Source organism: Thalassophryne amazonica, chromosome 4, assembly GCF_902500255.1.
Source record: "Thalassophryne amazonica chromosome 4, fThaAma1.1, whole genome shotgun sequence".
Classification (NCBI taxonomy): domain Eukaryota; kingdom Metazoa; phylum Chordata; class Actinopteri; order Batrachoidiformes; family Batrachoididae; genus Thalassophryne; species Thalassophryne amazonica.
Window position 1 is genome coordinate 144395282 of NC_047106.1, and position 13478 is coordinate 144408759.

At 46.1% G+C, this 13478-nt stretch overlaps 1 protein-coding gene across 1 annotated transcript in view; it reads left to right on the forward strand.

Annotated features, from left to right (window-relative positions):
* Positions 1 to 3510: 3510 nt before the first annotated feature.
* The window catches only part of gal3st2 (galactose-3-O-sulfotransferase 2), a 127608-nt gene continuing 117640 nt past the window's right edge, over positions 3511 to 13478 (forward strand). Inside the window, exons 1-2 of the mRNA XM_034168876.1 lie at positions 3511 to 3770; positions 11854 to 12097. Of these exons, the coding sequence (XP_034024767.1) occupies positions 3708 to 3770; positions 11854 to 12097 (307 nt within the window). The 5' untranslated portion in view covers positions 3511 to 3707. The remainder of the gene's footprint in view (positions 3771 to 11853; positions 12098 to 13478) is intronic.

A 13478-nucleotide genomic window follows, 5' to 3' on the forward strand; every position in this document is an offset into this window, starting at 1 on the left:
GTTCCTCCTTAGCCAGCAGGTGCTCCTTCAGGACCGGAGACAGTCCATTTACGAAGGCGGCGCGGAGCGCAACGTTATTCCAGCCGGACCTCGCTGCCGCGATGCGGAAGTCGACTGCATACTTGGCTGCGCTGCGACGCCCCTGTCTCATTGACAGCAGCACGCTCGAAGCGGTCTCGCCTCTGTTGGGATGGTCAAACACTTGTTTGAACTCCTGTACAAACCCAGCATAAGACGTTAGGAGCCGTGAATTCTGCTCCCAATTCTGCACTCAGTTAGGAGGGAGCACCTCCACCTCCAATCACACACTCGTGCAGCTCCTGTTTAAACCACTTATCTGGTTTGGGGTGTGAGGCGAAGCCGTCGCTGTCACACCAAACGCCAATCCCACAGATAAGGACGAACACCACAGGATAACGGCTGCAAAAGAAGTTCAGATTATCACTCAACGATATGAGTCAGCAGAGAAATTACCTCTTCAGTAGTTGATTTCTCGGCGAGGAGGTGGAGTTGCAGTCCGGCCTTTATGGTGATGATGATGATGATGAACGAGTGACAGCTGGTGCTGAGGATGAGTGACAGCTGTCACTTCTTCTGGGTCTGGCGCCCTCTCGTGCTTGGAGCCCGCACTCCAAGCAGGGCGCCCTCTGGTGGTGGTGGGCCAGCAGTACCTCCTCTTCAGCGGCCCACATAACAGTATGTCTTCCATTTTCTTACAGTTGCTCCAACAGTTGACAAGCAGCAGGTTGAGTTCACACCAACCTGGTTGAGTTCACACCAACCTGCTTGACTATTATAGATTCACTCTTCCTAACCTGGTGTACATCTTGTCATGCTTGGCCCCAGCTCGGGGTTTAGGTCCTGATTTTGGCACTATGTCCTTTATGGTTTTGTAGTTTTGTTTTCATTTATTTTTTCTCTTGTAAATCTCAGTTTGGTTCTGTTTATTGCTTTGCTTTCTAGGTAGTAACTGGTTCCATTCTTTCTCCCTTTGTTTCGCATTTATTTATTCTATAGTTGGTTTTTGAATTTGTTCTGTCATGATCCTTTAGGTTTCTTTAGTCTTGTTCTGTTTATGACATTTATTGTATATGCTTGATCACAGGATTTGTTATTATTTATCTTTGATGTTGCTTATCAGTTTACAATCCATTTGTCGTTTATGGTATCATTCAGTTGTCACCTGTTTTGTCTTTTGTTCATTCCATAGTTTGTTTTGCCATTTTTATTGGACCAGTTCCATTCCAGTTTTAGTTTTAATCATTAGTTTCCTGGTTTTGCTCTTTTTGATTTGTTACGGTAGTTCTTAGGTTTGCCCCTTTTGTTTTGCTCACATTCATTTTTGAACATGTCATTTTTCTCACAGTTAGTTTTTCTGTCACTCTCTTCTCTTGTTTTGCACCACTTTGTTTTGCCCTCTTGCACTCTCTTGCCTTTCTTCTCTCTTTGTTTAATTCACCACACCCCTTTCCAGAACTTTCCACACACCTGCTCCACATCAACCTGATTAGTTTGCTCCTATTTAAAACCCTCACTGTTCCACAGCTCACTTCCAGATTGTTGACTTTGTTCACTCTCTTGCCTTCAGTTCTCGTCCTGTTTGCTCTTCAGTTTTTTTTTTTACCTTGCCTGTGTATTCCCACCTCCACTTCGCTGTTGCCCTGTACTCAGCCTGTTTTTTGACTCTGGCTCTGTTTTGCCTACATTGCTCCTCGATGCCGATTGTATGAACTCTGCTCGTTTCTGGACCCTGACCCAGCCTGTACCATGTCTGATACCTCTGACAGTAAGTTTGACGACCCGTGTACCGAATCCTATGCCTGGTCTTCTGATAAAGCTTTTTATCAATCTAAGCCAACCATGCCTGTGAGTCTGCATTAGTCTTTCCCTGCTTCATGTGCCACCGCCAGTCCTGACACATCTAGAGTGTTCTTCCTGGTGTCCTTCGACAGCTTCTTGGTCGTGGTTGAGTTTGGAGTCTGAATGTTTGAGGCTGTGGACAGGTGTCTTTTATACAGATAACAAGTTCAAACAGATGCCATTAATACAGGTAACAGGTGGAGGACACAGGAGCTTCTTAATGAAGAAGTTACAGGTCTGTGTGAGCCAGAAATCTTGCTTGTTTGTGGGTGACCAAATACTTATTTTGCACCATAATTTACAAATAAATTCTTTAAAAATCCTACAATCTGATTTCCTGGATTTTTTTTTTCTTATTTTGTCTCTCATAGTTGAAGTGTACCAATGTTGAAAATTACAGACATCTCTCATCTTTCTAAGTAGGAGAACTTGCACAGTCAGGGGCTGACTAAATACTTTTTTTTTACCCCACTGTATATATTTATATATGTGTAGCAGGATGAAAGTCCTGGGTCCCAACTGAAAAGACGTTCCCGCTAGCTTGGCTAACGGGGGAGTTCCCCTTTGGCTGACCTGGTAGAGGAACGGTCTTTTGTGCGAGCCGCATGGGTTCGATCCCCCACCGTCGTCCTAGCCACGAAGGTCTTGCTGCTTCAATCTGGCATCACGAACAGGATGTGGATCACAGAGTATGCTAACATGCACCTGTGACTTCAGGACGAAGTCAGAAATGGTGGGGAGATATGTAGCGGGATGAAAGTCCCGGGTCCCAATTGAAAAGACATTCCCGCTAGCTTGTCTAACGGGGGAGTTCCCCTTTGGCTGACCTGGTAGAGGAACGGTCTTTGTGTGAGCCGCGTGGGTTCGATCCCCACCGTCGTCCCGGCCATGAAGGTCCTGCTGCTTCATATGTATACTTTATTTTTTATGGTATAACCCACACGGGTTCACTGGACGTTGTTCTTTTTATGTTTTGTTATTGTCTTTGTTTTTCATCTGTGTGCCAAATAAATTCATTCATTCAAAGAGACGCCAAAATGGGTGTAATATGGTCAAACTTTCTGCTTCCTGTCAAAAGTCTGGCTGCAGCATTTTGAACCAATTGGAGACCCCTAATGCTAGACTGCAGTAAACCAGAAACTAGAACATTGCAGTAGTCCAATCTAGAAGAGATAAACACATGGATCAGGGTCTCAGCATCAGCCACAGACAGGATGGGACGAATCTTCACTATATTTCACAGGTGGAAGAAAACAGTCCTTGTAATATCTCTAATGTGGAGGTCAAAGGACAACGAAGGATCAAAAATTACCCCAAGGTTCCTCACTTTGTCAGTGTGATGTCTGACACACGAGTCAAGGCTGAGCATTAACTGGTCAAATTGATGCCGATGTCTCACTGGACCAAGAATCATCATTTCAGTCTTATCAGAGTTTAAAAATAGAAAGTTTCTTGACATCCAGCTTCTCACTGCTGCAAGGCAATCTTCTAAGGATTTTATGTGAACAAGATTACCAGCAGTTATTGACATGTATAACTGAGTATCATCAGCATAGCAGTGAAAGGTCTCTTGTCTCTCTCTCTTTTTGTCTCTGCCTGTGTCTCTCTCGCTTTCTTTTTTGTTTTTTTGTCTGTCTGTCTCTCTTGAAGGACACCTGCCCAGTAACCAGGTCCTCAGAGACACAGTTGGTATGGATCAGGATTGCTGGCTGACATCCAGTCTGTTCCTGTTGGTCCTGCATGAAAAGGAGGTGTGGCCAGCATTAGTGGGTGGGTCCTGCTGGATTCAGTGTGTGTGTGTGTGTGTGTGTGTGTGAGGGAGTCTCATAGTGTGTCTGTCTCTCAGCATGGCCTGTCTCATGGCTGCCTGGTCCGTCCACAATCCCACCGTCACCAACGCCATCATAATGGTGAGTGCCGAGCCGCTGAACCATCCGTGGTTCACAACGTGAGGGTCCCGGTCCCCTCGGGCTGATCTAACGGGAACAAATCAATATTAATAATTATGGAATCTAAAGGTTGTTGTTGGAAAAGTGACGAGATGAAGACAGCAGGTCAAAGTTTAGGAAACGTCCATCAGTCTTTTAACTGTAAATCCAGAAATTTTGACTTGTGCAACATTTTCACTGAAACATTCTGTTTGGTGACTAAAGTTCATTAACAGTCAATTAAAATAAGTTTACTGAAGTTACAATTTGATCACTGATTTCATGTTTTTCTCATTTAAATCTTTTTGCTCTCTGACGTATTTAATAAATCGTTTAGAGAATTGACCCTTTTTCAGACTTTGTTTTTCTTTTGTTATTTCAGTTTTCCACACGATCACTTTGTAAATATGCTGATTAATTTACATTAAAATCATCAGTTTGCAGTCACATTTTTGTCTGTTGTACGTGAGAACAAATCCCCAAAAATGTTCCACAATCAAGCAACAGAGTAAATTCCTCAAAATGAGCCTTTAATGAAAACATGATTCAGCAGAGTTTATCTGGAAAATCACTGATTTATTCTTCACTTGTTTTTTTTTGTTTTTTTTTTTCCTGATGATTTCGGTGGAAATTTCTGCTGATTTGATTAATTAATGAACCTTTTTCTGGTGTTTGTTGACGAGTTAATTGTTAAAGTGATGTTTGATACGAAGCCTGTAAATCCACACTGAGCCGCGTCTGACGGTAACCTCAGTGCTCTGGAGCCAGATTAGCAGGGTCACCCATCCTCACCCACAGGGTCACCCATCCTCACCCGCTGTCCCTCACCCACAGGGTCACCCATCCTCACCCACAGGCTCACCCATCCTCACCCACAGGGTCACCCATCCTCACCCGCTGTCCCTCACCCACAGGGTCACCCATCCTCACCCACAGGGTCACCCATCCTCACCCGCTGTCCCTCACCCACAGGGTCACCCATCCTCACCCGCAGGGTCACCCATCCTCACCCGCAGGGTCACCCATCCTCACCTGCAGGGTCACCCATCCTCACCCACAGGGTCACCCATCCTCACCCGCTGTCCCTCACCCACAGGGTCACCCATCCTCACCCACAGGGTCACCCATCCTCACCCACAGGGTCACCCATCCTCACCCGCTGTCCCTCACCCACAGGGTCACCCATCCTCACCCGCTGTCCCTCACCCACAGGGTCACCCATCCTCACCCACAGGGTCACCCATCCTCACCCACAGGATCACCCATCCTCACCCGCTGTCCCTCACCCACAGGGTCACCCATTCTCACCCACAGGGTCACCCATCCTCACCCGCTGTCCCTCACCCACAGGGTCACCCATCCTCACTCACAGGGTCACCCATCCTCACCCGCTGTCCCTCACCCGCAGGGTCACCCATCCTCACCCGCAGGGTCACCCATCCTCACCCGCAGGGTCACCCATCCTCACCCACAGGGTCACCCATCCTCACCCACAGGATCACCCATCCTCACCCGCTGTCCCTCACCCACAGGGTCACCCATCCTCACCCACAGGGTCACCCATCCTCACCCGCTGTCCCTCACCCACAGGGTCACCCATCCTCACCCGCTGTCCCTCACCCACAGGGTCACCCGTCCTCACCCGCTGTCCCTCACCAACAGGGTCACCCATCCTCACCCACAGGGTCACCCATCCTCACCCGCTGTCCCTCACCCACAGGGTCACCCATCCTCACCTGCTGTCCCTCACCCACATGGTCACCCATCCTCACCCACAGGGTCACCCATCCTCACCCGCTGTCCCTCACCCACAGGGTTACCCATCCTCACCCACAGGGTTACCCATCCTCACCCACAGGGTCACTCATCCTCACCCGCTGTCCCTCACCCACAGGGTCACCCATTCTCACCCACAGGGTCCACTCATCCTTACTCGCTGTCCCTCACCCCCAGGGTCCATTCATCCTCACCCACAGGGTCACCCATCCTCACCCACAGGGTCACTCATCCTCATCCGCTTTCCCTCACCCCCAGGGTTCACTCATCCTCACACACAGGGTCACCCATCCTCACCCACAGGGTCACTCATCCTCACCCGCTTTTCCTCACCCCCAGGGTCCACTCATCCTCACCTGCTGTCCCTCACCCCCAGGGTCCACTCATCCTCACCCGCTTTCCCTCACCCACAGGGTCCACTCATCCTCACCCGCTGTCCCTCACCCCCAGGGTCCACTCATCCTCACCTGCTTTCCCTCACCCACAGGGTCCACTCATCCTCACCCGCTGTCCCTCACCCCCAGGGTCCACTCATCCTCACTCGCTGTCCCTCACCCACAAGTTCCATTCATCCTCACATGTTCTTTGCTGCATCATGGTGGTCTTTGGTCTGGATTTTGATGTCCAGCCTGTTAAGGCCCCGTATCCACCCAGTGGTTCGGGTTGGTACTGCACTGTGTGGTGTGCGTCAAAACAGAGTAATTAACATTATTTTATTTTTTATTTTCAGTTTTTATCTTGGTGTACAGAATGCTGATGAGTGGACTGGCTGTGGGAAACGCTGCTGTGAATGAATGAAGCGCTGTGACTCTTTAAACCTTTAAAGCACTGAGCAACTGCTTTCAAGTCCGCTGATCAGGTCATGATCAGACCTGAATAATGAAATGCTGTGATGATTTAAACTTTTAAAGCAGGGGTAGGCAACCTGTTCCAGAAAGAGCCATGAGGGTGCAGGTTTTCTTTGCAGCCACTGACTCCACCAGGTGATTTTACTGATTAATATCACTTTGAGCAGATGGAATCAGTTAATCAATCAATCAATTTTTTTATATAGCGCCAAATCACAACATACAGTTGCCCCAAGGCGCTTTATATTGTAAGGCAAGGCCATACAATAATTATGTAAAACCCCAACGGTCAAAACGACCCCCTGTGAGCAAGCACTTGGCTACAGTGGGAAGGAAAAACTCCCTTTTAACAGGAAGAAACCTCCAGCAGAACCAGGCTCAGGGAGGGGCAGTCTTCTGCTGGGACTGGTTGGGGCTGAGGGAGAGAACCAGGAAAAAGACATGCTGTGGAGGGGAGCAGAGATCGATCACTAATGATTAAATGCAGAGTGGTGCATACAGAGCAAAAAGAGAAAGAAACAGTGCATCATGGGAACCCCCCAGCAGTCTACGTCTATAGCAGCATAACTAAGGGATGGTTCAGGGTCACCTGATCCAGCCCTAACTATAAGCTTTAGCAAAAAGGAAAGTTTTAAGCCTAATCTTAAAAGTAGAGAGGGTGTCTGTCTCCCTGATCTGAATTGGGAGCTGGTTCCACAGGAGAGGAGCCTGAAAGCTGAAGGCTCTGCCTCCCATTCTACTCTTACAAACCCTAGGAACTACAAGTAAGCCTGCAGTCTGAGAGCGAAGCGCTCTATTGGGGTGATATGGTACTACGAGGTCCCTAAGATAAGATGGGACCTGATTATTCAAAACCTTATAAGTAAGAAGAAGAATTTTAAATTCTATTCTAGAATTAACAGGAAGCCAATGAAGAGAGGCCAATATGGGTGAGATATGCTCTCTCCTTCTAGTCCCCGTCAGTACTCTAGCTGCAGCATTTTGAATTAACTGAAGGCTTTTTAGGGAACTTTTAGGACAACCTGATAATAATGAATTACAATAGTCCAGCCTAGAGGAAATAAATGCATGAATTAGTTTTTCAGCATCACTCTGAGACAAGACCTTTCTGATTTTAGAGATATTGCGTAAATGCAAAAAAGCAGTCCTACATATTTGTTTAATATGCGCTTTGAATGACATATCCTGATCAAAAATGACTCCAAGATTTCTCACAGTATTACTAGAGGTCAGGGTAATGCCATCCAGAGTAAGGATCTGGTTAGACACCATGTTTCTAAGATTTGTGGGGCCAAGTACAATAACTTCAGTTTTATCTGAGTTTAAAAGCAGGAAATTAGAGGTCATCCATGTCTTTATGTCTGTAAGACAATCCTGCAGTTTAGCTAATTGGTGTGTGTCCTCTGGCTTTATGGATAGATAAAGCTGGGTATCATCTGCGTAACAATGAAAATTTAAGCAATACCGTCTAATAATACTGCCTAAGGGAAGCATGTATAAAGTGAATAAAATTGGTCCTAGCACAGAACCTTGTGGAACTCCATAATTAACTTTAGTCTGTGAAGAAGATTCCCCATTTACATGAACAAATTGTAATCTATTAGACAAATATGATTCAAACCACCGCAGCGCAGTGCCTTTAATACCTATGGCATGCTCTAATCTCTGTAATAAAATTTTATGGTCAACAGTATCAAAAGCAGCACTGAGGTCTAACAGAACAAGCACAGAGATGAGTCCACTGTCCGAGGCCATAAGAAGATCATTTGTAACCTTCACTAATGCTGTTTCTGTACTATGATGAATTCTAAAACCTGACTGAAACTCTTCAAATAGACCATTCCTCTGCAGATGATCAGTTAGCTGTTTTACAACTACCCTTTCAAGAATTTTTGAGAGAAAAGGAAGGTTGGAGATTGGCCTATAATTAGCTAAGATAGCTGGGTCAAGTGATGGCTTTTTAAGTAATGGTTTAATTACTGCCATCTTAAAAGCCTGTGGTACATAGCCAACTAACAAAGATAGATTGATCATATTTAAGATCGAAGCATTAAATAATGGTAGGGCTTCCTTGAGCAGCCTGGTAGGAATGGGGTCTAATAAACATGTTGATGGTTTGGATGAAGTAACTAATGAAAATAACTCAGACAGAACAATCGGAGAGAAAGAGTCTAACCAAATACAGGCATCACTGAAAGCAGCCAAAGATAACGATACGTCTTTGGGATGGTTATGAGTAATTTTTTCTCTAATAGTTAAAATTTTGTTAGCAAAGAAAGTCATGAAGTCATTACTAGTTAAAGTTAATGGAATACTCAGCTCAATAGAGCTCTGACTCTTTGTCAGCCTGGCTACAGTGCTGAAAAGAAACCTGGGGTTGTTCTTATTTTCTTCAATTAGTGATGAGTAGAAAGATGTCCTAGCTTTACGGAGGGCTTTTTTATAGAGCAACAGACTCTTTTTCCAGGCTAAGTGAAGATCTTCTAAATTAGTGAGACGCCATTTCCTCTCCAACTTACGGGTTATCTGCTTTAAGCTACGAGTTTGTGAGTTATACCACGGAGTCAGGCACTTCTGATTTAAAGCTCTCTTTTTTAGAGGAGCTACAGCATCCAAAGTTGTCTTCAATGAGGATGTAAAACTATTGACGAGATACTCTATCTCACTTACAGAGTTTAGGTAGCTACTCTGCACTGTGTTGGTATATGGCATTAGAGAACATAAAGAAGGAATCATATCCTTAAACCTAGTTACAGCGCTTTCTGAAAGACTTCTAGTGTAATGAACTTATTCCCCACTGCTGGGTAGTCCATCAGAGTAAATGTAAATGTTATTAAGAAATGATCAGACAGAAGGGAGTTTTCAGGGAATACTGTTAAGTCTTCTATTTCCATACCATAAGTCAGAACAAGATCTAAGATATGATTAAAGTGGTGGGTGGACTCATTTACTTTTTGAGCAAAGCCAATAGAGTCTAATAATAGATTAAATGCAGTGTTGAAGCTGTCATTCTCAGCATCTGTGTGGATGTTAAAATCGCCCACTATAATTATCTTATCTGAGCTAAGCACTAAGTCAGACAAAAGGTCTGAAAATTCACAGAGAAACTCACAGTAACGACCAGGTGGACGATAGATAATAACAAATAAAACTGGTTTTTGGGACTTCCAATTTGGATGGACAAGACTAAGAGACAAGCTTTCAAATGAATTAAAGCTCTGTCTGGGTTTTTGATTAATTAATAAGCTGGAATGGAAGATTGCTGCTAATCCTCCGCCTCGGCCCGGTGCTACGAGCATTCTGGCAGTTAGTGTGACTCGGGGGTGTTGACTCATTTAAACTAACATATTCATCCTGCTGTAACCAGGTTTCTGTAAGGCAGAATAAATCAATATGTTGATCAATTATTATATCATTTACTAACAGGGACTTAGAAGAGAGAGACCTAATGTTTAATAGACCACATTTAACTGTTTTAGTCTGTGGTGCAGTTGAAGGTGCTATATTATTTTTTCTTTTTGAATTTTTATGCTTAAATAGATTTTTGCTGGTTATTGGTAGTCTGGGAGCAGGCACCGTCTCTACGGGGATGGGGTAATGAGGGGATGGCAGGGGGAGAGAAGCTGCAGAGAGGTGTGTAAGACTACAACTCTGCTTCCTGGTCCCAACCCTGGATAGTCACGGTTTGGAGGATTTAAGAAAATTGGCCAGATTTCTAGAAATGAGAGCTGCTCCATCCAAAGTGGGATGGATGCCGTCTCTCCTAACAGTGAAATAATCAGTGAAATCACCTGGTGGAGTCAGTGGCTGCAAAGAAAACCTGCACCCTCATGGCTCTTTCTGGAACAGGTTGCCTACCCCTGTTTTAAAGCGTCAATCGGCCGCGATCAGGTGTGATCTGAATGAAGTGCTGTGTGATCTGTCAGCGTGGTGATCACCGACAGCCACGCTGGCGCTTGTTGAAAATTTTCAGCATGCCCAAAAATTTTTGAGGAGCTCAGCTTATCAGGACAAACATCAATAAGCTTCAACTTGCAACTCTTAACTTACAAAAAAACCTTACCCTTAACTAATTGTACTTATGCCAGCATTTTTTAATATTCAGTTCAAGTTTATTTTTATAGCACATTTAAATACAGCTGACCAAAGTGCTTCACAAAACTGCTTCCACTCAGACTGATTACAGGTTGCACTCTGGCACACAGACAAACTTCAGTTTTGGCTTTGTGATACATTGATGGTCATGGGCAGCACGGTGGCGTAGTGGTTAGCACTGTTGCCTCACAGCAAGAAGGGCATGGGATCGATTTCCACCTGTGGCCTTTCTGTGTGAGGTTTGCATCTTGTCCCCATGTTTGTGTGGGTTTTCTCCGGGTGCTCTGACTTCCTCCCACATTTAAAGACATGCAGGTTAGATGGACTAGAAACTTTAGGATTGTCCAGGTCTCCCTTGTAAAATGAGATCTCGATCTCCATGAGACTAACCTGGTTAAATAAATAAAAATGAGTTCTTATTTTGTTGGCGTTTGTTGAAAACAGTCACATGACCTGAGATCAAACTGACATTAGTCATTTGATCATAGATCATTTGTGGGTGAGGGACAGCGGGTGAGGATGGGTGACCCTGTGGGTGAGGATGGGTGCCCTGTGGGTGAGGATGGGTGCCCTGTGGGTGAGGATGGGTGACCCTGTGGGTGAGGATGGGTGCCCTGTGGGTGAGGATGGGTGCCCTGTGGGTGAGGATGGGTGACCCTGTGGGTGAGGATGGGTGCCCTGTGGGTGAGGATGGGTGACCCTGTGGGTGAGGATGGGTGACCCTGTGGGTGAGGATGGGTGCCCTGTGGGTGAGGATGGGTGCCCTGTGGGTGAGGATGGGTGACCCTGTGGGTGAGGATGGGTGACCCTGCTAATCCGGCTCCAGAGCACTGAGGTTACCGTCAGACGCGGCTCAGTGTGGATTTACAGGCTTCGTATCAAACATCACTTTAACAATTAACTCGTCAACAAACACCAGAAAAACGTTCATTAATTAATCAAATCAGCAGAAATTTCCACTGAAATCATCAGGAAAAAAAAAAAGTGAAGAATAAATCAGTGATTTTCCAGATAAACTCTGCTGAATCATGTTTTCATGAAAGGCCCATTTTGAGGAATTTACTCTGTTGCAGACTGAGACCTGGGCCCAAACCAGGACAGATAAAGTGGGATGTTCGTCCATTATCCACACACATTATCCAAAACCAGAAAATGCCCTTTGAACACAGAAGTGGGGGAAAAAAAAAGACATTTAGGCAAATCAGGACCTGAATCTGAATCAGGGTTTCTGGTCTGATATTTTCAAAGAACAATATTGATGTAACATAGATGCAGTCTGCCCTCTTGTTTGAATTTTCCACCAGCTGTCCAGTTAATGTATTTATCTGTCCCCACTCACATCTCAGAACACCAACGGGCCCCCGGACTTCATGTTGGACCCCCGGACAGTGTGCGTTTGCATGGATGAGTTGGTAAACAAGCGGTGCGACAGCCGAGCCACGCCTACCCTGTACACTCATGTGAAGAAGACGGTCAACAACCTCACAGAGGCACAGAAGTTCTCATCGTTACCGAGAAGACCATCGATCAACATTGAGTTCAAAGATGTCTCCTACTCAGTGCGAGAGGGGCCCTGGTGGTGGAAGAAAGGTACTGCAAGAGATCACAACTCAGACACCCACAGACACATAACATGAAAATATGTGTGACATCTTCAGCATTTTACGATGTCCCGTCAGTCTGTGGTCTCACATCAGTCTGTGGTGTCAGTCTGTGATGTCCCGTCAGTCTGTGGCGTCGCCTCTGTCTGTGATGTCCCGTCAGTCTGTGGCATCGCCTCTGTCTGTGATGTCCCGTCAGTCTGTGGCGTCGCCTCTGTCTGTGATGTCACGTCAGTCTGTGGCTTCGCCTCTGTCTGTGATGTCACGTCAGTCTGTGGCGTCGCCTCTGTCTGTGATGTCCCGTCAGTCTGTGGCGTCGCCTCTGTCTGTGATGTCCCGTCAGTCTGTGGTCTCACATCAGTCTGTGGTGTCAGTCTGTGATGTCCCGTCAGTCTGTGGCGTTGCCTCTGTCTGTGATGTCACGTCAGTCTGTGGCTTCGCCTCTGTCTGTGATGTCACGTCAGTCTGTGGCTTCGCCTCTGTCTGTGATGTCACGTCAGTCTGTGGCTTCGCCTCTGTCTGTGATGTCACGTCAGTCTGTGGCGTCGCCTCTGTCTGTGATGTCACGTCAGTCTGTGGCGTCGCCTCTGTCTGTGATGTCACGTCAGTCTGTGGCGTCGCCTCTGTCTGTGATGTCACGTCAGTCTGTGGCGTCGCCTCTGTCTGTGATGTCACGTCAGTCTGTGGCGTCGCCTCTGTCTGTGATGTCACATCAGTCTGTGGTGTCAGTCTGTGATGTCCCGTCAGTCTGTGGCGTTGCCTCTGTCTGTGATGTCACGTCAGTCTGTGGCTTCGCCTCTGTCTGTGATGTCACGTCAGTCTGTGGCGTCGCCTCTGTCTGTGATGTCACGTCAGTCTGTGGCGTCGCCTCTGTCTGTGATGTCACGTCAGTCTGTGGCTTCGCCTCTGTCTGTGATGTCACGTCAGTCTGTGGCGTCACGTCGGTCTGTGGCGTCGTCTGTGGCGTCACTTCATATGTTTACATTGTCAAAGCAAGTGTTACATTGAACAACAAATAAAAAATAAGATGTACATAACAATATTCTACAGTAAATAAATGTGTAAACAGGAGATGTGGGATTGAAATAATACTAAAAATTGTGTTTTCGGTATAAAAATATACTATCCTATATATGTTGCGCTCAGAGTCTGTTTGGGTGTTTGTGATCTGTGTCTCTGATGTCTTGATGCAGCAGGCTGGTGGTCAGGAAGTGCAGCTTGCTCTCCGCCTGGTTTTGTGAGCAGTGGGTCTGTCAGTCTGTCGGTGCTGCCAACTGTTCTAATGATTTGGACAATTCATTGATGTAGATGTTGGAGAGGGTTGGACTCAAACTGCATCCCTGTCTGACCCCCTGCTTTGGGGAAAGACG